The sequence below is a fragment of the Dermochelys coriacea genome, chromosome 2, assembly GCF_009764565.3.
Source record: "Dermochelys coriacea isolate rDerCor1 chromosome 2, rDerCor1.pri.v4, whole genome shotgun sequence".
Lineage (NCBI taxonomy): Eukaryota > Metazoa > Chordata > Testudines > Dermochelyidae > Dermochelys > Dermochelys coriacea.
The window spans coordinates 258,048,963-258,075,801 of NC_050069.1; the positions used below are offsets into that span (position 1 = coordinate 258,048,963).

Here is a 26,839-nt window from a genome sequence, read left to right on the forward strand (position 1 = left end):
ACCCAATAGTGTTCTGTTGTACTGGTGTGTGTCTGGAGTAACTCCGCTGAAGTCAATTAAGTCCTTACTCTGGATTTACACCAGTGTAGCTAAGGGCAGAAGTTGGCCCATTGACTACATGGGTGCATGTATTGGAGGGCAGAATCTGGTCACTAAGTCATCTCTAAACAATTTTTTTTCCTGAATGTCACTGGGCAATTCACATATTTGTAGCTAGAGTGTGATACACTTACTCATACTGAACAGTACCTTACTCCATGAGTAGTCAGCATGAGCCAGAGTATAAGAATCTGGCCCTTAAACATCAATGCAGTTAAAGCTGGTCAGATCCTCAGCTGATGTAAATTGTCTTAGTTCTGCTGAAGTCAGTCCAGCTGAGAATCTATCCTATTGTTTTTCAGTTTTTGGATATTGGAGAAGATCATATCTAAAACTTCTGAGGGTACCTATCATCCCAGCCACAGCTGAAATAACTGCACAAGATATGGATCCTTTGCCAAATGCCTTCCCTCAGGAAAGTAAATAGAACACTTTTGCAATGCTCTATCTCAGATTAATCCAGAATGTTTAAAGAGTTTGAACTCTGACCTGGAAAAGTAGAGAGTATTAATTCTAATAGCTCAGTCTTAGTTGGTCTAAGATCATTTTCCACACCCAGCAGCACATTGTCCATAATCAAATAGTTTCATTCATCTAAGAGTTCAGTTTTAAAATTAGTCTGAGTAGGAGAACTTGGCAAAGGAATATACTGCCAAAGTTAATTTCTCCTGTTATCAATTCAAAAGGCTTAAATAGGCAGCGAAAGTGTTTCATAAGTGTTCATTGTTCGAAGTTCAAACTAATACCTTTTGCTAAATTGCATCCTGATGTTTAATCACTAGACACTTTATATTTCTTTCGGTAATTGGGATCTCTCCACAATATAATATGGGGAATGCAAACAAATGGGCTCCTCCAATGTAAGTTTCAGTTCTGGAAGATTGTTGTACTTCTAAAGTTCACCTAGAAATACAATGTGCTTTAAGAGAGTGACTGAAATAACTACAGACTTTTCAGTCAGTTAAGGCTTTAATATTTCTGTCATCATCAAGAATGCCTCGTGCTATTACATCTAATAACGACAAAACATCTGACTGGCTTTTAGTTCAATTTAGATATTTTGGATTTATTATCAGACATGACAATTTCAAACTCTCTCTCTCTCATGCATACACGCACACATATATCTGGGCCTGGGAAGCAAGTCATTTTGTAACTGGACCAAAAATGTTGAGTTGCAGTGCGTTCTTTTCCAAAGGGAGAAACTGAGAAATGCTCATTTCGGGGCAGCATTTTGTTTGGGGGGGAGGGAGCTATGGATACTAGGAAATGGAACCCATAGACCGTGACTGACATGCAGTCCAAGATCTGAGCACTTGCCCAAATGAATCATAGAATATTAGGGTTGGAAGGGACCTCAGGAGGTCATCTAGTCCAACCCCTGCTCAAAGAAGGACCAATCTCCAACTAAATCATCCCAGCCAGGGCTTTGTCAAGCCTGACCTTAAAAACCGCAAAGAAAGGAGATTCCACCACCTCCCTAGATAATGTATTCCAGTGTTTCACCATCCTCCTAGTGAAAAAGTTTTTCCTAATATCCAACCTAAACCTCCCCCACTGCAACTTGAGACTATTACTCCTTGTTCTGTCATCTGCGACCACTGAGAACAGTCTGGATCCATCCTCTATGGAACCCCCTTTCAGATAGTTGAAAGCAGCTATCAAATTCTCCCAATTCTTCTCTTCCGCAGACTAAACATACCCTCAGCCTCTCCTCATAAGTCATGTGTTCCAGTCCCCTAATCATTCTTGTTGCCCTCTCCTGGATGCGTTCCAATTTTTCCACATCCTTCTTGTAGTGTGGGGACCAAAACTGGACACAGTACTCCAGATGAGGCCTCATCAATGTCGAATAGAGGGGAACGATCAAATCCCTCGATCTGCTGGCAATGCCCCTACTTATACAGCCCAAAATGCCGTTAGCCTTCTTGGCAACAAGGGCACACTGTTGACTCATATCCAGCTTCTCATCTACTGTAACCCCTAGATCCTTTTCTGCAGAACTGCTGCCCAGCCATTCGGTCCCTAGTCTGTAGTGGTGCATGTAATTCTTCTGTCCTAAGTGCAGGACTCTGCACTTGTCTTTGTTGAACCTCAACAGATTCTTTTGGCCCAATCCTCTAATTTGTCTAGGTCCCTCTAGATCCTATCCCTACCCTCCAGTGTATCTACCACTCCTCACAGTGTCATCTGCAAACTTGCTGACGGTGCAGTCCTCCAGATCATTAATGAAGATATTGAACAAAACCGGCCCCAGGACCGACCCTTGGAGCACTCTGCTTGATACTGCCTGCCAACTAGACATGGAGCCACTGATCACTACCCATTGAGCCCGATGATCTAGCCAGCTTTCTATCCACCTTATCGTCCATTCATCCAGCCCATACTTCTTTAACTTGCTGGCAAGAATACTGTGGGAGACTGTATCAAAAGTTTTGCTAAAGTCAAGGAATAACACATCCACTGCTTTCCCCTCATCCACAGAGCCAGTTATCTCATCATAGAATTAGATTAGTCAGGCATGACTTGCCCTTGGTGAATCCATGCTGACTGTTCCTAGTCACTTTCCTCTCATCTAAGTGCTTCAGAATTGATTCCTTGAGGACCTGCTCCATGATTTTTCCAGGGATTGAGGTGAGGCTGACTGGCCTGTAGCTCCCTGGATCCTCCTCCTTCCCTTTTTTTAAAGATGGGCACTACATTAGCCTTTTTCCAGTCATTTGGGACCTCCCGCAATCGCCATGAGTTTTCAAAGTCATTGCCATTTATTGGCCATTGTCAATTCAAAGACAATGGCAATGACATCCGCCAACTCTTTTAGCACTCTCGGATGCAGCACATCCAGTCCCATGGACATGTGCTCATCCAGCTTTTCTAAATAGTCCCAAACCACTTCTTTCTCCACAGGGGGCTGGTTGCCTCCTCCCCATGCTGTGCTGCCCAATGCAGTAGTCTGGGAGCTGATCTTGTTCGTGAAGGCAGAGGCAAAAAAAGCATCGAGTACATTAGCTTTTTCCATATCCTGTGTCACTAGGTTGCCTCCCTCATTTAATAAGGGGCCCACACTTTCCTTGACTTTCTTCTTGCTAACATACCTAAAGAAACCCTTCTTGTTACTCTTAACGTCTCTTGCTAGCTGCAACTCCAAGTGTGATTTGGCCTTCCTGATTTCACTCCTGCATGCCTGAGCAAGATGTTTATACTCCTCCCTGGTCATTTGTCCAATCTTCCACTTCTTGTAAGCTTCTTTTTTGTGTTTTAGATCAGCAAGGATTTCACTGTTAAGCCAAGCTGGTCGCCTGCCATACTTACTATTCTTTCTACATCTTGGGATGGTTTGTTCCTGTAACTTCAATAAGGATTCTTTTAAATACAGCCAGCTCTCCTGGACTTCTTTCCCCCTCATGTTATTCTCCCAGGGGATCCTGCCCATCAATTCCCTCAGGGAGTCAAAGACTGCTTTTCTGAAGTCCAGGGTCCGTATTCTGCTGCTCTCCTTTCTTCCTTTTGTCAGGATCCTGAACTCGACCATCTCATGGTCACTGCCTCCCAGGTTTCCCTCCAGTTTTCCTTCCCCTACTAATTCTTCCTGGTTTGTGAGCAGCAGGTCAAGAAGAGCTCTGCCCCTAGTTGGTTCCTCTAGCACTTGCACCTGGAAATTGTCCCCTACACTTTCCAAAAACTTCTTGGATTGTCTGTGCACCACTGTATTACTCTCCCAGCAGATATCTGGGTGATTGAAATCTCCCATGAGAACCAGGGCCTGCGATCTAGTAACTGCCGTTAGTTGCCGGAAGAAAGCCTCGTCCACCTCATCCCCCTGGTCCAGTGGTCTATAGCAGACACCCACCATGATATCACCCTTGTTGTTCACACTTCTAAACTTAATCCAGAGACTCTCAGGTTTTTCTGGAGCTCTGAGCAGTCGTACTGTTCTCTTCCATACAATGCAACTCCCCCATTTTTTTTGCCCTGCCTGTCCTTTCTGAACAGTTTATATCCATCCATGATAGTACTCCAGTCATGTGACTTATCCTACCAAGTCTCCGTTATTCCAATCACATCATAATTCCTTGACTGTGCCTGGACTTCCAGTTCTCCCTGCTTGTTTTCCAGGCTTCTTGCATTTCTGTATAGGCACTTAAGATAACTCGCTGATCGTCCTGCTTTCTCAGTATGAGGCAGGAGCCCTCCCATCTTGTGCTCTCCTTCTCGTGCTTCCTCCCAGCATCCCACTTCCCCACTTATCTCAGGGCTTTGGTCTCCTTCCCACAGTGAACCTAGTTTAAAGCCCTCCTCATTAGGTTAGCCAGCCTGCTTTCAAAGATGCTCTTCCCCCTCTTCGTTAGGTGAAGCCCGTCTCTATCTAGCACTCCTCCTTCTTGGAACACCATCCCATGGTCAAAGAATCCAAAGCCTTCTCTCCAAATGCATGTTGTCAAGTCAGCTATACCTGATATCAGTTCTTTCAGTGCCAGGCTTTTTTTTTTAATTGCCCTTCAGTGTTTCATGGATCTTAGGCATTATGCTTTGGAGAAATAGATTTCCAGACATCTTATACTAAATAAGCACTCTAAAACCTTTGTTAGCAGTGCGACTGCTCTAATCACATCAATGAAGAGACTGACAGCAAGTCTTCTAGTTCTGTCTGCTGATGTAACAAATCTAAATTTCTACACATATGTGAATGTGAAAACAAATGTAAAGATTTTGTTGTTTAATATTTGCCAATTAAGTTCAAATTATTCCTCGAGGCCACACTAATTTGCTTGCACCTAACTTTCCAGGCATTTTTCCTCAGCTGGTAAGTTTACATCAACTTGTGCCCCTTTACATTTAGATTCAAAGCTGATGACTAGAGCTGGTCCAAACTCTTTTGATGGAACAGTTTTTCATCAAAATTGAAATGGGTTGTGGGAATGCATCAATTCTGATGAAATGTTCTGCATTCTCATTTCATTTTGATAATGTCAAAATGTTTTGCTTTGACATTAGAGTTTCATTTTGTTTCAACCTTTTTATTATATTAAATATTATTTTTAATATTATATATTATATTATATTTTGTTTCCACATTAACAAAACAAAACATGTTGATAGTTACAAGACCTGAAGAAGGACTCTGTGTAAGTTCAAAAGCTTCTCTCAGCAGAAGCTGGTCCAATAAAAGACATTACTTCACCCACCTTGTCTCATGGGAATTTTTTACTCAAAATGTCAGAATTTCCTGGGGAATGGAAATTCTGGTTTCCAGCCAGATCTATTGATGTCGTAAATTAGACACTGGGGGCCTATGAAACTCCCACTGACTTCAATGAGAGTTGCCCTCATGCAACTTATAGTAGGATCTAGCCACAGGTGTAAGGGGAAAATCATGGGTCAGAAAATAAATGTAAGTAGTGAAGTAGAGTCACCTGGACCAATTTGGTATTCAGTGGGTGTGCAAAATGAGTGTAACTTACACCAGTTTGGGATTCTGGGTGGGCTCAGTACAATACTGGTATTAGCAGCTCAGTTCCGATGGAAGTCAATAGGATTGATTCTGACACCAGGGTAAATCAGGTATTATGTTACACCATTGGAGTCAGTGCAGTTACACAGACAAGAAACTAGGAAGACAGCAAAATCAGTCCCTGCTGGAACTGTGCAGGATTCCAGGGGAATGGGCAAAGGTATGCCACATTTTCTCAGACAACACTCCCTGCACCAGATACTACATCCTGGGATGGGATGGCCTAGCAGCAACTACAGCAATTTGATGCTATGTAAGGATCTCCCCATTCAGGTGAGATTCAATCCTCAGGTGGCTTGAGCTGTTGGCTTTTCAGCTTCTTTGCAAAATCAGGGTGACACAAGGCAGCCATAGTGGGGCTCTAGAAATGGGGAGCTGGGTGGACCATTTCCCAGCTGCCTTCTCCCTGCTATAGTCTTTGCCTGTGACAGGCAGCATGACACTACATGGCTGAAAGCAGCAGTGTAGGTATGAAGGCACCGCCTGGGTGAGTAGAGAGCTGTGTAGGGATGAACTCAGGTGCGATTTGTCTGTACTCTACTCACCGAAGCAATGCCTCACCATCTACATGGCTACTCCAACCTGTTCTAGGGTGTCATAGTCTGAGTACATAGTCTACAAACTGCCAAGAGAAGCATGCAGAGTAGATGTAGTCTAAGAGTATTGCAGAGACACTGAGCCAGATGCTGTTTCAGACAAGCTGCACTCTCTGCTGGAGGGAGCAGTAGGGTCAAAGTTGAAGAAGAACCCCAGGTAGCATGTGGAGTGGTGCAAAAGGGGACACAGAAGGGGCGTGGATCAGGCCCATTTTGATTTCTAAAACCTTTTAACATGGTAAGTTTAAGGTAATTTCCTATATGGTCTTGTTAGTGAGATGGCTGTATTTTGCAGATTAAGATGGTGGAACAATTTAATGTCTCCTTGATCTCTTCCCATTATTTCAGCACCGCGAGTTTTGATGTCACATGTATTAAGGGCTCTGAACGGACTTTACAGAGGTTTAGAAAATGATTTCTATGATTTAATCCTTCAGGGAGCCAAAATTAGTGCTTGAAAAGACAATGTGAAAAGAATGCAACCAGATACTTATTGTGACCCTGCTCTGCTGCATCACAAGATGCAGATTAAAATAGTTGAACTATATGGACACACTTTTTTACTCCTCAGAGGACAATCAGTATTTGGACTTCTCTGTCTCAAAGGTACTGAAATAATATTTATTATCAGTTTGCTTTCATACAATGGACAATTGGACCCCAAGTGTATCTGGGAGAATAAACAGATGACTTACTATGGGATTCTTGCTCCCATCATAGGGTTAAACTAATGAGGAGTGGGGGGTTTTGTCTCTGTCTCTTAAAGCACTGGGTGGGAATGCTACAATGACTGGCACCTAAAAATACATGACAGAAAGACAGCTCCATTAAGTTTCGATGGGGAGGGGGCATCTCCTACACAACCAAATTTTCTGGACCTAAGTCCTACCTGTCATTTTCTGTTCCACTATAGAATCTGTGAAGATTTTTGTTTTCTTTCTCTGCCATATGCATAGGCTGCAAGCATGTCTCTTCCATATTTCTTTACTGTCAGTGCATCTCAGTTACAAAAGGGAGATTAAGGTGTCGCAGGTGTACAAGGTTATTACAGGTTCTCATACTGAGAGTGTCACAAATTGGTACCTTTCAGCAAGATGGCTGCTGCCAGCATTGGCTGAGATAATAGAAATGCCAATTGAAATTAAAACTTTTCCTAATGCATTGAATAGAAAATACAGTTGTAGAAGGATTTCGTAATATTTGAACTTTCAGGATGCCACACTTAACAACATGGTGCAGTTTTACTTAACTGTGAAGGGTTTCTTGAAAGTGGCTTTTTTGTCCCTTCCAGCAGAGTATTCCGATACTCACCCTTGATGTGAAGGCTCTGGAAGACAGAAGGATTGGATTGCACCAAAAAATACCTACTCTCTAGCAATGTTGCATCCAATCTTGCATTCCTGATTTAGGCAAAGTGTCATTAGCATCTCAATTACGCCAGCTGACACTGGATTTTCAGCAACACACGTTGAACAGAGTATGGTCCAATGTCTTTAATAGGCGCTTTGCCTTGAAAAGGACTACAAGATTTGGCCCACTGTGTTAATACTTTCAATAATGCACTTTGGAAGCACAGAAGTAAATGAGGTGTTTACTTCTAAGACAAATACGTCAAAATTCTAAACATTCCACATTATAATAGGTTAATCACAGTGGTAATTGGCTTCACAGAGAGGAAATTTTAAATGTCTCCCGTATGTAGAGAAAAATCTCTTCTTGCACTCAACCTTTTACGAGATGCATCATAGAATCATAGAATCATAGAATATCAGGGTTGGAAGGGACCCCAGAAGGTCATCTAGTCCAACCCCCTGCTCAAAGCAGGACCAAGTCCCAGTTAAATCATCCCAGCCAGGGCTTTGTCAAGCCTGACCTTAAAAACCTCTAAGGAAGGAGATTCTACCACCTCCCTAGGTAACGCATTCCAGTGTTTCACCACCCTCTTAGTGAAAAAGTTTTTCCTAATATCCAATCTAAACCTCCCCCATTGCAACTTGAGACCATTACTCCTCGTTCTGTCATCTGCTACCATTGAGAACAGTCTAGAGCCATCCTCTTTGAAACCCCCTTTCAGGTAGTTGAAAGCAGCTATCAAATCCCCCCTCATTCTTCTCTTCTGCAGACTAAACAATCCCAGCTCCCTCAGCCTCTCCTCATAAGTCATGTGCTCTAGACCCCTAATCATTTTTGTTGCCCTTCGCTGTACTCTTTCCAATTTATCCACATCCTTCCTGTAGTGTGGGGCCCAAAACTGGACACAGTACTCCAGATGAGGCCTCACCAGTGTCGAATAGAGGGGAACGATCACGTCCCTCGATCTGCTCGCTATGCCCCTACTTATACATCCCAAAATGCCATTGGCCTTCTTGGCAACAAGGGCACACTGCTGACTCATATCCAGCTTCTCGTCCACTGTCACCCCTAGGTCCTTTTCCGCAGAACTGCTGCCGAGCCATTCGGTCCCTAGTCTGTAGCGGTGCATTGGATTCTTCCATCCTAAGTGCAGGACCCTGCATTTATCCTTATTGAACCTCATTAGATTTCTTTTGGCCCAATCCTCCAATTTGTCTAGGTCCTTCTGTATCCTATCCCTCCCCTCCAGCGTATCTACCACTCCTCCCAGTTTAGTATCATCCGCAAATTTGCTGAGAGTGCAATCCACACCATCCTCCAGGTCATTTATGAAGATATTGAACAAAACGGGCCCCAGGACCGACCCCTGGGGCACTCCACTTGACACCGGCTGCCAACTAGACATGGAGCCATTGATCACTACCCGTTGAGCCCGACAATCTAGCCAGCTTTCTACCCACCTTATAGTGCATTCATCCAGCCCATACTTCCTTAACTTGCTGACAAGAATGCTGTGGGAGACCGTGTCAAAAGCTTTGCTAAAGTCAAGAAACAATACATCCACTGCTTTCCCTTCATCCACAGAACCAGTAATCTCATCATAAAAGGCGATTAGATTAGTCAGGCATGACCTTCCCTTGGTGAATCCATGCTGACTGTTCCTGATCACTTTCCTCTCCTCTAAGTGCTTCAGGATTGATTCTTTGAGGACCTGCTCCATGATTTTTCCAGGGACTGAGGTGAGGCTGACCGGCCTGTAGTTCCCAGGATCCTCCTTCTTCCCTTTTTTAAAGATGGGCACTACATTAGCCTTTTTCCAGTCATCCGGGACTTCCCCCGTTCGCCACGAGTTTTCAAAGATAATGGCCAAGGGCTCTGCAATCACAGCCGCCAATTCCTTCAGCACTCTCGGATGCAATTCGTCCGGCCCCATGGACTTGTGCACGTCCAGCTTTTCTAAATAGTCCCTAACCACCTCTATCTCTACAGAGGGCTGGCCATCTCTTCCCCGTTTTGTGTTGCCCAGCACAGCAGTCTGGGAGCTGACCTTGTTAGTGAAAACAGAGGCAAAAAAAGCATTGAGTACATTAGCTTTTTCCACATCCTCTGTCACTAGCTTGCCTCCCTCATTCAGTAAGGGGCCCACACTTTCCTTGGCTTTCTTCTTGTTGCCAACATACCTGAAGAAACCCTTCTTGTTACTCTTGACATCTCTTGCTAGCTGCAGCTCCAGGTGCGATTTGGCCCTCCTGATATCTTTCCTACATGCCCGAGCAATATTTTTATACTCTTCCCTGGTCATATGTCCAACCTTCCACTTCTTGTAAGCTTCTTTTTTATGTTTAAGATCCGCTAGGATTTCACCATTAAGCCAAGCTGGTCGCCTGCCATATTTACTATTCTTTCGACTCATCGGGATGGTTTGTCCCTGTAACCTCAACAGGGATTCCTTGAAATACAGCCAGCTCTCCTGGACTCCCTTCCCTTTCATGTTAGTCCCCCAGGGGATCCTGGCCATCTGTTCCCTGAGGGAGTCAAAGTCTGCTTTCCTGAAGTCCAGGGTCCGTATCCTGCTGCTTACCTTTCTTCCCTGCGTCAGGATCCTGAACTCCACCAACTCATGGTCACTGCCTCCCAGATTCCCATCCACTTTTGCTTCCCCCACTAATTCTACCCGGTTTGTGAGCAGCAGGTCAAGAAAAGCGCTCCCCCTAGTTGGCTCCCCTAGCACTTGCACCAGGAAATTGTCCCCTACGCTTTCCAAAAACTTCCTGGATTGTCTATGCACCGCTGTATTGCTCTCCCAGCAGATATCAGGAAAATTAAAGTCACCCATGAGAATCAGGGCATGCGATCTAGTAGCTTCCGTGAGTTGCCGGAAGAAAGCCTCATCCACCTCATCCCCCTGGTCCGGTGGTCTATAGCAGACTCCCACCATGACATCACTCTTGTTGCACACACTTCTAAACTTAATCCAGAGACACTCAGGTTTTTCCACAGTTTCGTACCGGAGCTCTGAGCAGTCATACTGCTCCCTTACATACAGTGCTACTCCCCCACCTTTTCTGCCCTGCCTGTCCTTCCTGAACAGTTTATAACCATCCATGACTGTACTCCAGTCATGTGAGTTATCCCACCAAGTCTCTGTTATTCCAATCACGTCATAATTCCTTGACATCACCAGGACCTCCAGTTCTCCCTGCTTGTTTCCAAGGCTTTGTGCATTTGTATATAAGCACTTGAGATAACCTGTTGATCGCCCCTCATTCCCAGTCTGAGGCAGGAGCCCTCCCCTCACAGACCTTCCTGCCTGTGCTTCCTCCTGGTATCCCGCTTTCCCACTTACCTCAGGGCTTTGGTCTCCTTCCCCCGGTGAACCTAGTTTAAAGCCCTCCTCACTAGGTTAGCCAGCCTGCTGGCAAAGATGTTCTTCCCTCTCTTCGTAAGATGGAGCCCGTCTCTGCCCAGCACTCCTCCTTCATGGAACACCATCCCATGGTCAAAGAATCCAAAGCCTTCTCTCCGACACCACCTGCGTAGCCATTCGCCATCAAAATTGCTTTCCCCCCCTCTAATGCACATCTCCAGTGACTCTGCTACAGACACTCTACTTCATTGCTGGAAGCCCCACAGGATGCAATGAGTGGTCAGATCTGTGGGCTTCCTTGTCATGGATGTCAGACAGGAATATTCATTAATAAATGCTGATGTAGATACTTCCTTTACCTCCTCTCCCAGGCAACAACAATAAAATCCACTAACAGGAGAAAATAAAGCAAGGTTCTAGCAACTCTGCCAAACTGTGACCACTAAATTCCTCTTCAACCAGCATCTTTCAAGTGAAGACAGACATTTTCTTCTCTAAGCATCCTTCTTCAGACAGACAAGCACACAATCATTCTCCCCACCCATTCTAAAATTGTTAAATATTTAAAAAATGGATTACAGTTAGGGAAAAGTTAGAATAGATTTGAATGCATAACAAACTCCCCCAAGGAGCTCTTGTTTCATTTGTATATAATGCCCTCAACGCAAGGAGATATTTAGCCATAACTGTGGGTCTTTCAATATACTCACGTAAATTGCATTTGAATTTCTCGATTTCTCTTTGCACGATTTACTGTGGTTATCATGGGAACACAGACATTTGTTAGGATAAGGAGTAGTGTGGAATCTGGGAGTGTAACATGATCAAAGCTTTAAAAGTGCAACATGAATGGGGAAGCTTATTTCCCAGCTTCTGATAGGTTTGTCAGAAAAATGAAGTTATCACAGTTATAATGCCTGATGCTATCAATCCTGTGAATGAGGCTTGAATACTAAACCGCAAGTCATACCATTTCCTCTTCCTCTTCAGTAACCTGTGTTGTGAACAAGATATTTTTTGTGGGTTAACACAACATACGGAGCTGGAACAGGCACTGTCAAAACCAGAAATGCGTCTACTTCTCCACTGTCTTGCACCATTTGTCGTTAGTTACACCTGTGCAAAGGTGATTTATTAGTGTTTTGAGGAAATAATCATAGAATCCCTCTGACTTGGAAGTGAGTGTTTCCTACAGATGGAGAGCCAGATCCACAGCTGGGGTAAATTGAGTTATGCTGAATTACACCAGTTGTGGAACTGTCCCACAGAGACCAATCTAAACTAGTCAATACATCTATACTATATATCTATATAACTTAGTTCAGTGTAAAATGAAATGGTTTTAGTGCCAATTGTTCACTATTTGAATAAAAGTAAATGGCACTTTTACACTTGGTGGGGTAATTCACATGACTGGAGCACTGTCATGGATGGATATAAACTGTTCAGGAAGGACAGGCGGGGGAGAAAAAGGAAGGAGTTGCACTGTATGTAAGAGAGCAGTATGATTACTCAGAGCTCTGTATGAAACTGGAGAAAAGCCCATTGAGTCTCTTTTGGGTTAAGAGCAACAAAGGTGATGTCGTGGTGGGCATCTGCTATAGACCACCAGACCAGGAGGATGAGGTAGACAAGGCTTTCTTCAGACAACTAACAGAAGTTTCCAGATCACAGGCCCTGTTTCTCATGGGGGACTTCAATCACCCTAACATCTGCTGGGAAAACAATACAGCAGTGCACAGACAATCCAGGAAGTTTTTGGAGAGTGTTAGGGACAACTTCCTGGTGCAAGTGCTGGAGGAACCAACTACGGGCCATACTCCTCTTGACCTGCTGCTCACAAACAGGGAAGAATTGGTAGGGGAAGTAGAAGTGGATGGCAACCTGGGCAGCAGTGACCATGAGTTGATCGAGTTCAGGATTCTGACAAAAAGAAGGAAGGAGAGCAGCAAAATATGGACCATGGACTTCAGAAAAGCAGACTTTGACTCCCTCAGGGAACTGATGAGCAGGATCTCCTTGGAGGCTAATATGATGGGGAAAGGAGTCCAGGATTGCTGGCTGTATTTTAAAGAAACCTTATTGGGACGAAGGAACAAACCATCCCAATGTGCAGAAAGAACAGCAAATAAGACAGGCGACCAGCTTGGCTTAACAGAGAAATCTTCAGTGAGCTTAAACACAAAAAGGAAGCTTACAAGAAGTGGAAACTTGGACAGATGACTAGGGAGGAGTATAAAAATATTGCTCGAGCATGCAGGGATGTAATCAGGATGGCCAAAGTACAATTGGAGTTGCAGCTAGCAAGGAATGTGAAAGGTAACAAGAAAGGTTTCTACAGGCATGTTAGCAACAAGAAGAAGTTATGGGAAAGTGTGGGACCCTTACTGAATGGGAGAGGCAAACTAGTGACAGATGACGTGGAAAAAGCTGAAGTACTCAATGTTTTTTTTGCCTCGGTCTTCACAGACAACGTCAGCTCCCAAGACTGCTGCATTGGGCAGCACAGTATGGGGAGGAGGTGAGCAGCCCTCAGTAGTGAAAGAACAGGTTAAAGACTATTTAGAAAAGCTGTACAGGCACAAGTGCATGGGGCCGGATGCAATGCATCCAAGGGTGCTGAGAGAGTTGGGTGATGGGATTGCAGAGCCATTGGCCATTATCTTTGAAAACTCATGGCAATCAGGGAAGATCCCGGGAGACTGGAAAAAGGCAAATATAGTGCCCGTCTTTAAAAAAGGAAAGAAGGAGAATATGGGGAACTACAGACCCATCAGCCTCACCTCAATCCCTGGAAAAATCATGGAGCAGGTGCTCAAGGAATCCATTTTGAAGCACTTGGAGGAGAGGAAGGTGATCGGGAACAGTCAGCATGGATTCACCAAAGGCAAGTCATGCCTGACCAACCTGATTGCCTTCTATGAGGAGATAACTGGCTCTGTGGATATGGGGAAAGTAGTGGACATGATATATGTTGACTTCGGCAAAGATTTTGATACGGTCTCTAACAGTATTCTTGCCAGCAAGTTAAAGAAGTATGGGCTGGATGAATGGACTATAAGGTGGATAGAAAGCTGGCAAGATCGACAGGCTCAACAGGTAGTGATCAATGGCTCAATGTCTAGTTGACAGCTAGTATCAAGTGGAGTGCCCCAGGGGTTGGTCCTGGGGTCAGTTTTGTTCAACATATTCATGATGATGAAGGGATGGATTGCACCCTCAGCAAGTCTGCGAATGACACTATGCTGCGGGGAAGAAGTAGGTATTCTGGAGGGTAGAGATAGGGTCCAGAGTGACAAACAAATTGGAGGATTGGGCCAAAAGAAATCTGATGAGGTTCAACAAAGACAAATGCAGAGTCCTGCACTTAGGAAGGAAGAATCCCATGTACTACTACAGGCTAGGGACGGACTGGCAAAGCGGCAGTTCTGCAGAAAAGAACCTGGGGATTACCGTGCATGAGAAGCTGGATACGAGTCAACAGTGTGCCCTTGGAATATTGGTCTGCATTAGTAGGAGTGTTGCCAGCAGATCGAGGGAAGTGATTATTCCCCTCTATTCAGCACTGGTGAGGCCACATATGGAGTACTGCATCCAGTTTTGGGCCCCCCACTACAGCAAGGATGTGGATAAATTGGAAAGAGTCCAGCGGAGGGCAACGAAAATGATTAGGGGGCTGGGACACATGACTTATGAGGAGAGACTGAGGGAACTTGGCTTATTTAGTTTGCAGAAGAGAAGAGTGAGGGGGGATTTGCAGCTACCTAAAGAGGGGTTCCAAAGAGGATGGAGCTAGGCTGTTCTCAGTGGTGGCAGATGACAGAACAAGAAGCAATGGTCTCAAGTTGCAATGGAGGAGGTCTAGGTTGGATATTAGGAAAAACTATTTCACTAGGAGGGTGGTGAAGCACTGGAATGGGTTACTTACGTATGTGGCAGAATCTCCATCTTTAAAAGTTTTTAAGGCCTGGCTTGACAAAGCCCTGACCGAGATGGTTTAGTTGGGGTTGGTCTTGCTTTGAGCAGGGGGTTGGACTAGATGACCTCCTGAGGTCTCTTCCAACCCTAATCTTCTATGACTCTATGATTCTATGACATTCAAAAAACCTGTCAAATCATCATTGAAAACTCATTTCTCCACACACTTGCATAATTTCTCTATAAAAATTTTTGCATATTGTCTTAAGGTAGATTTGGATTTTTTCCAATAAAAAATTATGTTCACAGTCAGGAAATGCCAGGATTTTATCCTTGACCAATAATGAAATTTAGGACTTAAACCAGAGGTGGGCAAACTACGGCCCGTGGGCCACATCCAGCCCGCGGGACCGTCCTGCTTGGCTCCTGAGCTCCTGGCAAGCTCCTGGGAGGTTTTCCCCCCACCCCCGCAGCCACACAATGCTCTGCCTGCCACTGGTGCTCCAGGCAGTATGGTAAGGGGGCAGGGAGCAGAGGGGGGGTTGGATAGAGGACAGGGGAGTTCGCGGGGTGGTCAGGGGTGTGGATAGGGGTCGGGGTGGTCAGAGGGCAGGGAATGGGGGTTGAGGGCAGTCAGGAAGGAGAGGAGGGGATGGATGGGGCAGCGGGGGGTGGTCAGGGGGCAGGGAGCAGGGGGGGTGGATGGGGCAGGGGTCCCGGGGGGGCATTCAGGAAGGAGAGGGGGGTTGAATGGGGTGGTGGGTGGCAGTTAGGGGCAGGGGGAAGTTAGAGGCGAGGGGTCCGGGGGCAGTCAGGGAGAAGGGGTGGTTGGATGGGGCAGGGGTCCCGGGGGGCAGTCAGGAAGGAGGGCGGGTTGGATGGGGCAGCTGGGGGCAGTTAGGGGCGGGGGGGTCTGGGGTGGTCAGGGGACTGAGAGCAGGGTGGGGGTGGATGGGGCAGAGGCCCCCAGGGGGTCATCAGGAAACAGGGGGTGTTGGATGAGGCAGGGAGTCCGGGAGGGGTTGGATAGGCGGCGGGCTGGGCCACACCTGGCTGTTTCAGGAGGCAGAGCCTCCCCTAACCGGCCCGCCATACAATTTCAGAAACCCGATGCGGCCCTCAGGCCAAAAAGTTTGCCTGTCCCTGGCTTAAGCAGTGCCTAGGCTTCATGGTGGCCCTCTGGATAGATACCTGTAGTCTAACAAAGTCAGCCTTTAACCTTATCTTTGTTAAGCTAAATAGACTGAACTCGAGTCTAACCCTCCTCTATAACTTCTCTACTCTGCAAAAAAGCTCTGTCCTTGCCTCCGTGGGTCCCGCGTTTCCTGGCGGATTTCGCTAGCCTCAGAGGCTCACTGTGACCCTCCATGTAACCCTTCTCTCTCTCTCTAGAGACAAGGGTCACAGTCTACAGAGCCATTTTCATCATAAGCCAGCGAGGGAGGTGAGGAGAAGTTATCCTTCCTTGCACAGTCTCTGTTGTCTCCCAGTCTCAGTCATTAATCAGGGGGCAAAGGTGGGGGCGGGGGGAGGGGAGAACCCGGGCCCACCCTCTACTCCGGGTTCCAGCCCAGGGACCTTAATAGTATCAGCTATGGTAGCTGACCTTTTAGAAACATGACATGTACAATTCCCTGGGCTGCAGCCCTCACTTCCTCAAGTTCCATTTCATCCTTATCTCAGGGCCTCCTTCCTTGTACCTGATATAGTGTGTACTACTCAGCCTCTCCAACAGTACAACTTCTTCCCACAGCTCCTGACATGCACACCCACCTGACTAACTGGGAGGCTTTTAACTAGATTCAGCCAGCCCCTGATTGGCTTCAGGTGTCCCAATCAACCTAGCCTTCTCCCTGCCTTCTGGAAAGTTCTTAATTGGCTCCACGTGTCTTAATTGACCTGGAACAGTTGCCATTTCACTTATCCTGGTACTAGGGATTTGTTTAGCCTGGAGCTAATATGTCTATCTCCCAGTACTCTTCCATAGCCATCTGGCATTGCCCCGTCACATATCCCTCCCCTCTGCTCAACACCATAGAGTTGGGCAACTTGGGACGCCAGGCAGTATGCTCGTGACAGACCATCAGCGGTGCCATGGTGGCATCCAGCCCTGTGCCGTATGCGGAACTGGAATGGTTGGAGGGATAAGAACCACCTGGTGACCATTGCATTCTTTTCCTTATTCCGCTGCATCCACTGGAGGGGTGCATGGTCTGTCACAAGAGTAAATCGCCGGCCTAAGAGGTAATAACGCAGTGTCTCCATAGCCCATTTGACAGCAAGGCATTCTCTCTCGACTACTGCATATTTCTGTTCTCTTGGGAGAAGCTTTCTGCTTAGGTAGAGGATTGGATGTTCTTCTCCCACCATTTGCGACAGAACTGCTCCCAACCCCACCTCGGAAGCATCTGTTTGTAAAATAAATTCCCTGTTAAAGTCCAGGGCTATGAGTATGGGGTCATTACAGAGGGCCGTCTGAAGGTCTGTAAATGCCCCCTCTGCTGCGTCAGTCCACTTTACCATGTCTGGACCTCGGGCCTTCACCAGGTCCGTTAGGGGACTTGCCCTAGTAGCGAAGTGGGGAATAAACCGTCGGTAGTAGCCTACCACACCTAGAAACGCATGGACCTGCTTCTTTCAGGTCAGCCGGAGCCAGTTTTGAATTGCCTCTAGCTTATTCATTTGGGGCTTCACTATGCCCCTTCCCACAATATATCCCAGGTACCTAGCCTCTGCTAGCCCTATGGCGCATTTAGCGGGATTAGCAGTGAGGCCAGCCCGCCTTAAGGTGCGCAGTACTGCCTCAACTTTCTCCAAATGGGTTCCCTAGTCTGGAGTATGGATGATGACATCATCTAGGTATGCAGTTGCATAACTAGTATGGGGGCGCAGCAGCTTATCCATGAGGCACTGGAATGTGGCTGGGGCCCCATGTAGCCCAAAAGGGAGGATAGTGTACTGGAATAGCCCATCCGGGGTGGAGAATGCTGTCTTTTCTTTAGCTTCTTTGGTCAGGGGAATCTGCCAGTACCCTTTTGTCAGATCCAGTGTAGTCAAGAATCGGGCACTACCCAGTTGGTCAACCAGTTCGTCGATGCATGGTATGGGGTATGCATCAAACTGGGATATTTCATTCAGTCGGCGAAAGTCATTACAGAATCTCATGGCACCGTCAGGTTTAGGCACTAGAACAACTGGACTGGACCACTGACTGTAAGATTCTTCAATAACCCCTAATTCTAACATTTTCTTTACTTCGGCCTTGATTTCTCTTTTACCTTCTGGGATTCGGTAGGGTCTCAATGTTACCTTGGCTCCGGGGATCGTGCGGATATGGTGATAGGTCTCAGTCTTCCACCCTCCTTTTGTAGAGAACACATCTTTGTTGCAATTAATCATGTCGGCTGCCTCGATCTTTTGGATCGGCATCAAGTCAGATGATATCCTCACTTGCTCGTGTAAGTTATCCTCCTGGGGAAGGGTCTCCTGCATGACTAAGCATGTCTCCAGATCGTGCCAAGGTTTTAGAAGATTGATGTGGTAAATTTGCTCCGATTTCCAGCAGCCTGGCTGCCGCACTTTATAGTTCACCTCTCCCACGGCTTCGATTATTTCGTAGGGTCCCTGCCACTGGGCCAACAGTTTACTTTCTGCTGTGGGCACCAGTACCATCATATGATCACCTGGTTGGAACCACTGAAGCTTCGCTTGATGGTTATAATGGGTTCGTTGGGTCTCCTGTGCCCTCTCCAAGTGTTCCCGTACAATGGGCGTAACTCAGGCTATCCGATCTCTCATCTGAAGTACATGCTCAACTATGTTCCTTCCGGGATTTGGCTCCTCTTCCCAGGCTTCTCTGGTTATATCCAATATGCCCCAAGGGTGGCGCCCATATAGTAGTTCGAATGGTGAGAAACCCGTGGAGGCTTGCAGAACCTCCCGGATGGCGAACATGAAGTAAGGCAATAGGGTATCCCAATCTTTCCCATCCCGGCTCACCACTTTCCTGATCATGGCCTTGAGGGTCCTATTGAAACTTTCCACAACGCCATCTGTTTGCAGGTGGTATACAGAGGTCTGTAGGGCTTGTACATGGAGCAATGAACAGAGATCTTTCATCAACTTGGACATGAAAGGTGTCCCTTGATCAGTCAATATCTCCTTGGGTAGCCCAACCCGGGCAAAGATCTATACTAGCTCCTTAGCTATTGTCTTGGAAGCTGTGCTATGCAGGGGAACAGCTTCCGGGTACCGGGCTGCATAGTCAAGTACAATAAGCACATGTTGGTGGCCCCGAGCTGTCTTCTCTAGGGACCCTACCAGATCCATGGCTATCCATTCAAAAGGAACCTCTATTATTGGAAGAGGTACCAAAGAAACCCACAAGTGCGGGCGAGGGCTATGTAACTGACACTCCGGACAAGAGGTGCAGTATCGCCAGACATCTTCATGTACTCCTGGCCAGAAGAACCTCCGCAGGATCCGTGCCTGGGTTTTCTCTACCCTTAGGTGTCTTCCAAACAGGTGACTGCGGGCGAGGCTCAATACGGCTTTCTGATGTTTTTGTGGCCACAGAAGTTTTGTATCTCTTGCTCCTGCATTTGCACCACGCGGTACAGGAGATCTTTCTTCACTATAAAGTAAGGTCCGGGACCCCGGACCTTCCCATCCACAGGTATCCCATCAATCTTGGCCACCTCTTTCCTGGCGTTATCATATCTGGGGTCCTCCGCCTGGTCCTGCCCAAAAGTCTCTCTCCTGGGACTAAGCTGCCCAAGCTCCCAGGGGCCGGCTTCTGCTTCTTCCAACGGCTCACCACCGTCATGGCTGGGGGCAGTTTCTGGCTCACCTTCTGTGATGGAAGTTTCTCTGTTGGCTGCTCGCATCCATCTGCCTACTAGGGAGGTCTTCTGGCCCTAGGTCAGGAACCGGGTTCCCAAGGCCTTCGCGGCCTTCCTCTCCTTTTTTTTGTCTTCCGGGTCTTTCGGGGGGCTGAGAACAGATCCTGAGAAATCTCAACAAACATCGGGGGTTGACATTGCCCCGGTGATGAGTCGCTGTCCTCAGGGTCCCACCTCCCTCCAGCCTCTCTGGGGGAGGAAATTATCAAACCCTGGATAGTCCCTCTCAATGACTACAGGATATGGGAGTTTAGGAACTACGCCCACGGTCACCTCAATGGGGTTTCCCTGAACCTCTATCTCCACTGGGATGGTGGGGTAATGGCTCACGTCCCCATGCGCGCATGTCACTGCTACGCATTTGGCTTGTAGCAGCTGACTATTTTTTACCAGCTTATCCGATATGAGGGTAATAGCACTCCCAGAGTCCACAAGCGCTGTAGTCTCTGCTCCATTTATCCTCACTGGCCTGGTGTAATTATGCAGGGCTAATGCGACCACCACGAGGTGGATAAGGGAGCATGGGACCTCCCAATCCCCCAAGTTACATTGCATAGGCTCCTCGGTGCCGGGACACTGTGCTGCTATGTGTCCCCACTCCCCACATGCATAACATCTATAATTGCTTTTAATCACTCCCCTATCCCGGGGGTTTGGGGGTTTAGTCCCAGGGCTCCCCCCACTCAGGCCAATCCCTTCCTTCTGGGATCCCCACTGGTTTTCGGCCTCCTCCTTCTTCCACCTAGGACTCCCCAGGGGTTTGGCTGCCCAACCTTCCAGGGTTGGGGTCGGGTGCTTGCTTCGAAAGGGGCCTTCCTTGGGTACTCAGGTAGTCCCCTGGCTGTCATCCATCTTTCTACCAGTGTTATCATCTCGTCGTACGTGGACGGATCGTTCTCGCCTACCCATTTGCGGAGATCTGGCGGCAGTCCCCGCATGTAATGGTCTATGACCAGGGTTTCCAAAATCTCCTCCGGCCTGCACACCTTGGGCTGTAACCACTTCTGTGCGAGGTGTATGAGGTCGAATAGCTGGGACCTCGGGGGTTTGTTCTCCTGGTATTTCCACTCATGGAACCTCTGGGCCCTTACCGCTGCCGTTACCCCTACTCGTGCTAGGATCTCTGTCTTCAGACAGGTATAGTCAGTGGCATCTGTGGCAGGCAAGTCAAAGTAGGTCTTCTGGGCCTCTCCACATAAAAAAGGGGCAAGGATGCTGGCCCACTGCTCCTGGGGCCATACCTCACGCTGAGCAGTTCTTTCGAATGAGAGGAGATATGCCTCTACATCATCCCTTGATGTCATCTTTGGCAGACAACCAGTGGCCCTCAGGGTTTGCGTCCCGTCGGACCCCTGGGCCTGGGTGGTGAGGATCTTCAGGTGGTCCACCACCCCTCTCAAGAGAGCACGATCTTGGCTCGCCTGGCTCATCAACAATTGATTGATTTCCTGCTGTAGCTGCATAGACTCCTGTTGTGCCATTGCCTGAAACCGGGTGACCCCCTGCTGGGCTGCCATGACTTGTACCATAGCTCTTATCATCTCCTCCATTGTGGTACAAAGCAAACAAACAAAAACCAAAACAAAAAAAATCCAAACCCCCAGTGCACTTTTTTTTTAAACCTCTTTCTTCCACCACGCTGTGAATGAAATCCCACTCCTGACAGCAGTTGTGAAAAAAGCTCTGTCCTTGCCTCCATGGGTCCCACGTTTCCTGGTGGATTTCACTAGCCTCAGAGGCTCACTGTGACCCTCCACGTAACCCTTCTTTTTCTAGAGACAAGGGTCACAGTCTACAGAGCCATCTTCATCATAAGCCAGCGAGCAAGGTGAGGAGAAGTTATCCTTCCTTGCACAGTCTCTGTTGTCTCCCAGTCTCAGTCATTAATCAGGGGCAAAGATGGGAGGGGGAGCCTGGGCCCACCCTCTGCTCCGGGTTCCAGCCCAGGGACCTTAATAGTATCAGCTATGGTAGCTGACCTCTTAGAAACATGACATGTACAATTCCCTGGGCTACTTCCCCCACAGCAGCCCTCCCTTCCTCAAGCTCCACTTCACCCTTACCTCAGGGCCTCCTTCCTTGTACCTGTTATGGTGTGTACTACTCAGCCTCTCCAACAGTACAACTTCTTCCCACAGCTCCTGACATGCACTCCCACTTGACTAACTGGGAGGCTTTTAACTAGTTTCAGCCAGCCCCTGATTGGCTTCAGGTATCCCAATCAACCTAGCTTTCTCCCTGCCTTCTGGAAAATTCTTAATTGGCACAGGTGCCTTCATTGACTTGGAGGAGCTGCCATTTCACTTATCCTGGTACCTGGGATTTGTTTAGCCTGGAGCTAATCTATCTATCTCCCACTACTCTTCCATAGCCATCTGGCCTTGCCCCGTCACAACTCCTATTCAAGATTCTCCTGTTTATGTAATCACATTACTTCTTTTGGCCACAGTAGCACACTGGGAGCTCACTTTCAGCAGATTATCTACCACAACCCCCAAATCTTTTTCAGAGTCATTACTTCCCAGAATAGAGTCCCCCATTCTGTAGGAATGGTCTACATTCTTTGTTCCCACATGTATCCATTTACATTTAGGCATATAAGATCTCATAGTTGGCTTGTACCCAGCTTATGAAGCGATCAGTTATGTTGAATCCCTACTTTGTATCAATGGCCTGTTCTTTTCATTATTTACCACTCCACCAATTTGTGTTTCATCTGTAAATGTCATCAGTAACAATTTATGTTATCTTCCAACTCACTGATAAAAATATTAAATAGCATAGGGCCAAGAACCAATTCTTGAGGGACCCCACTAGAAACACACCTGCTTAATAACAATTCCCCTTTTCAATTAAATTGAAACCTAACAGTTCACCAGTTTTTACCCATTTAATGTGTGCCATGTAAAATTTACATTGTGCTAGTTTACAGAAGTCTAAGTATATTACGGCAACACTTTTATCTTTATCAACCAAACTTGTAGTCTCATAAAAAAAAAGATATCAAGTTAGTTGACAGGATCTATTTTCCATAAATCCATGTTGGTTAGCATTAATGATATTATCCCCCTTTAATTCTTTATTAACTGAGTCCCATATCAGCTGCTCCATTATCTTGCCCAGGATCAATGTCAGGCTGACAGGCCTATAGTTACCAAGGTTATTCCAGTTACCCTTTAAAAAATCAGTACATGGGCTTTCTTCCAGTCTTCTGGAACTAAGTACTCCAAAACTAACTGAAAATTAACATTAATGGTCCAGTGAGCTCGTCAACCAGCAATTTTAAAATTCTTGGCTGCAAGTTATTAGGACCTACTGATTTAAAAAAATGTCTAACTTTAGTAGTTTCTGTTTAATGTTCTCTAGAGATACTAGTGGAATGCAAAAAATGTTATCATTACCATATGATGATCATCTATTTTTCCCCAAATACAGAACAGAAATATTTATTGAACATTTCTGCCTTTTCTGCATTATTACTGATAATTCTATCATTTCTATCTAGTAATGGACCAATACCATTGTCAGGATACTTTTTTTTCCCAATATATTTTAAAAACTCCTTGTTATTGTCTTTAACTCAACTAATCATAGATTTCTCCTTGTGTCCCCTGGGTTCCCTTATCAATATTCTGCAATTCCTAACTTCTCATTTATATTCATTACTATCAACTTCCCCTTTCTTTTTCATTATATATATGTATTACAATTGCCGTAAGTTCCCCTCTAAAGTAGGTCAGGTTTTGTTGTTTTTTTTAAAACCAAAATGGCCTTCTTCCTCAATTGCGGTATTCTGGTATCTTGGGTATGTAGTAAGATGTTCTTAACTGATTCCTCACTATTATTCACATTTTTGTGATGCATTTTTTCCTTAAGGGTTCAATAAGGACATTTTGATGTTTCTCAATAGAAATTTTTCAGAATTTCCATTCCGCAAAAACGTTGACTTTTCATCTCAATTCGGGATGAAAACAACTTTCTAACTATCAAAATTTCCTGCAGGATGGAAATTCCATTTTCCATCCAGATCTAATACGTATCAGTAAAATTCTGATTCTACATTTTCTTGCAACAATAACGTGAAATGAGCTAGTACCTACCTATGAGAGAGATATCAACAGCTACATGAATGTGTAAAAATGCAGTGCAGTCTTACTATACTGGAAATCAATGTTTTTGAATTTTTTCCTTAGCTCCTATTGTGAAACTTCAGCAAGCTCCTATGAGAAGAGACTAAATTTTAAGTTTTAACTGTACCCACTATTATTTATTAGCTTGAAAAGCATGGCATATAGTACTCGACATATTTCTAGGTGAAGGGTCAATGAACACATGCTTTTTTGTTCTGATGAGCAAACAAGAGTATTTAACGATGTACCACAAACCCCCCTGCCTTGAACTGATGTAGAAAGACAAGAAACTTTTTTTTTTCAAATCTCAGCTAGAAATAGAGTCTGTCTCCAGAAAAATAACATGAATTTCAGCCAATCAATAATGTCAGATTAATCAATCATAACAAAGCCACCATATTCTAAACCACTGTATTTAGGGTTTACCTTACAAGAGGTTTACCTTACATGATACTCTGTCCATTTTCAACTATTATGGGGGAGGGAGAAAAGATGTCAAACTTTGTCACTAGCAATCATTCTATATAGCAACTATCACATATTTGTTTTGTATGCTTACTTGTCCTCTTTTAGCTAGAACTAGGGAGCAACTAACAGGACCTATCAAAGCTTAAACAACACATCTGCTGTTAAGAATAAAGCCAAAATGCACAAAGCCAAAACAGCAAGTAGTCACATTCAGGTTTCGATTTAATTTACTTTACTTTCCATGCCACCTTCATTGAAACCGATGATTTTAATACACGTCCCTTAAATAAAGTAAAAGAAAAACAACCCTTTAAGGTATTTCCAAATATTTTCTGACTGCATATTTCATTGTCCTGGTGTCTATTTGGATGACATGGCTTGATAACATTTAGAGTTCTAGTTCCCCATCTTCTCTTTTATCAGCTCATCAGTCAATACGGCAATACTGGTTGGTGACAGAGTGTAATAAGCTTCCCTATAGTGAAGCATTAGAGGTTAACATTTATCTATTTGTGACTCTCTACATGGTTATTTGGTTATATTTTCTTCACGTAACACCTCTCTAAGGATAGTGCTTGTGTTTGGACATTCTTCCTTACATCTCTGAGACCCAAAAGAACTTCAGCTTGATGCAAAGGGCCCACTGAAATCCATGGGTTTTCATTAACCTCAATGGGTGCTAGATCAGAGCTAATGGCATTGGCTGCAACATGATTAATTGTGATCCATCAAACAGAGAGGTAGAGCGGTTCAAAAAGGGTGTGTGGGGCAGGTGAGGATTTGTTGGGAATGATTTTTATCTGTTTTTCATCAAAATTTCAAAACATTCAGAATTTTTCAACCAGCTCTATTAAGAAGTCTGTAGAATAAGTGAGTTTATATAAACAATTTAATTTGTTAGTCTCTAAGGTGCCACAAGTACTCCTTTTCTTTTTGCAAATACAGACTAACACGGCTGCTACTCTGAAACCCAAGTTTATAGTGTCAAACTAAGGCATGTTACTAACTCATTTTTTGCCTTTCTCAAAAACTTGCTTCTTAAATCAGCCACTACGTGCTCCTACATATGGTCACATCAGCATTTTCATGGTTCAGATCCTTTAAACAGAACTATTTGGGGCTGAAGTTCTGCTACATAAACCAAATCAAGCCACTTTCCCCTCCTCATGTAAGGAAAATTTCATTTTAAATTGATTTAAACTTTAAAATTCATTTAAACCTAAGTGCCCTCTCTAATATTCCTGTGATTTGAACTAAAGGAGAATTGGGGCTGGATGTGGGTGGAAATTTAGTTACTCTTGTTAACATAATTAATTTAGACATATAGAAAGCATACAACGATAGGAGACATCCCCTTATTAAAGGCTGAATTTTGCCCTTGGATATATGCACATGTAACTTCTATTGAAGTTAATGAAAGTGGCAAGTACATATCCAAGGCAGGATTTGGTCTTAAATGTTTGCATTATGAACCATGGATCTAGAGTTGGATGCGGAAATGGATGTCCTCTCAATAAACTATTGCCATCAAACAGAAAAGGAGTACTTGTGGCACCTTAGAGACTAACAAATTTATTTGAGCATAAGCTTTCGTGAGCTACAGCTCACTTCATCACGAAAGCTTATGCTCAAATAAACTTGTTAGTCTCTAAGGTGCCACAAGTACTCCTTTTCTTTTTGCGAATACAGACTAACACGGCTGCTACTCTGAAACCTGCCAAACAAACAAACATTTTAGCTCCCTACCTGTTCCATTTCTGTGAATGTGCTCTGCTCCTCCTCATCTTCTTGATCTTCAATATCAGACTCCCCCACAGCAATGGGAACAAAGATGGACAGGTCAGGGTTGGTCAGAAAATCATCATTGTCACTAATCACTGGGAGTTGCTGCCCATTTTTGTCAGTCCCATCGTTGGCTTGGTTCTCTTTGTGGTCCTCCACATCTTTACCAGTCTCTGCAGTGGTATGGCTATTCACACAGTTGTGAAGGACACCTGTGTTCTGGGCAGCAAGTTTAATCATTGCCTTCTTTTCAGCTGTCGTCCTTGGATGCCTAAGTAAATTACAACAGAAATCCCATGTTGTGTTTTTCACATACTGAAGCCCCCTGTTGATCCGAGCAAAAGCGAGCTGCAGATTGTTCATCTCTCCATCTTCATCCGGTGCTGAGAGGTTGTCAGCACTAAAAGAACTCAGTAGCAAGGCAAGGAACAGGTTGAGCACCTGAAATTAATTAGAGTCAAAAGAAAATCAATGGTACTATCATTTTGAAACTTAACACTTAGGCTTGGAAACTACAGGGTCTCATTCTGATCTGACTTACACCAATGAAACATCTATTCATATGGAGTTACTCCTGATTTACAATGGTGCAAGTAAGAATCAGAATCCCATAGACTTTTCAAAAAAATTATTTTCAGGAACAAAAGTTCAGCATAGACAGTAACATGTCCTGATTCTCCAAAAAATTTAAAAGCAGATAACAAAACTCAAAA

At 45.2% G+C, this 26,839-nt stretch overlaps 1 protein-coding gene across 5 annotated transcripts in view; it reads right to left on the reverse strand.

The window, feature by feature from the left end:
- LOC119850826 (sodium channel protein type 5 subunit alpha-like) overlaps positions 1-26,839 on the reverse strand; it is a 320,846-nt gene that overhangs the window by 88,793 nt on the left and 205,214 nt on the right. For all 5 annotated transcript variants that reach the window (XM_043509706.1, XM_043509704.1, XM_043509702.1 and 2 more), the window contains one exon: positions 26,091-26,567. In XM_043509706.1, coding sequence (XP_043365641.1) covers positions 26,091-26,567 — 477 coding nt within the window. The remainder of the gene's footprint in view (positions 1-26,090; positions 26,568-26,839) is intronic.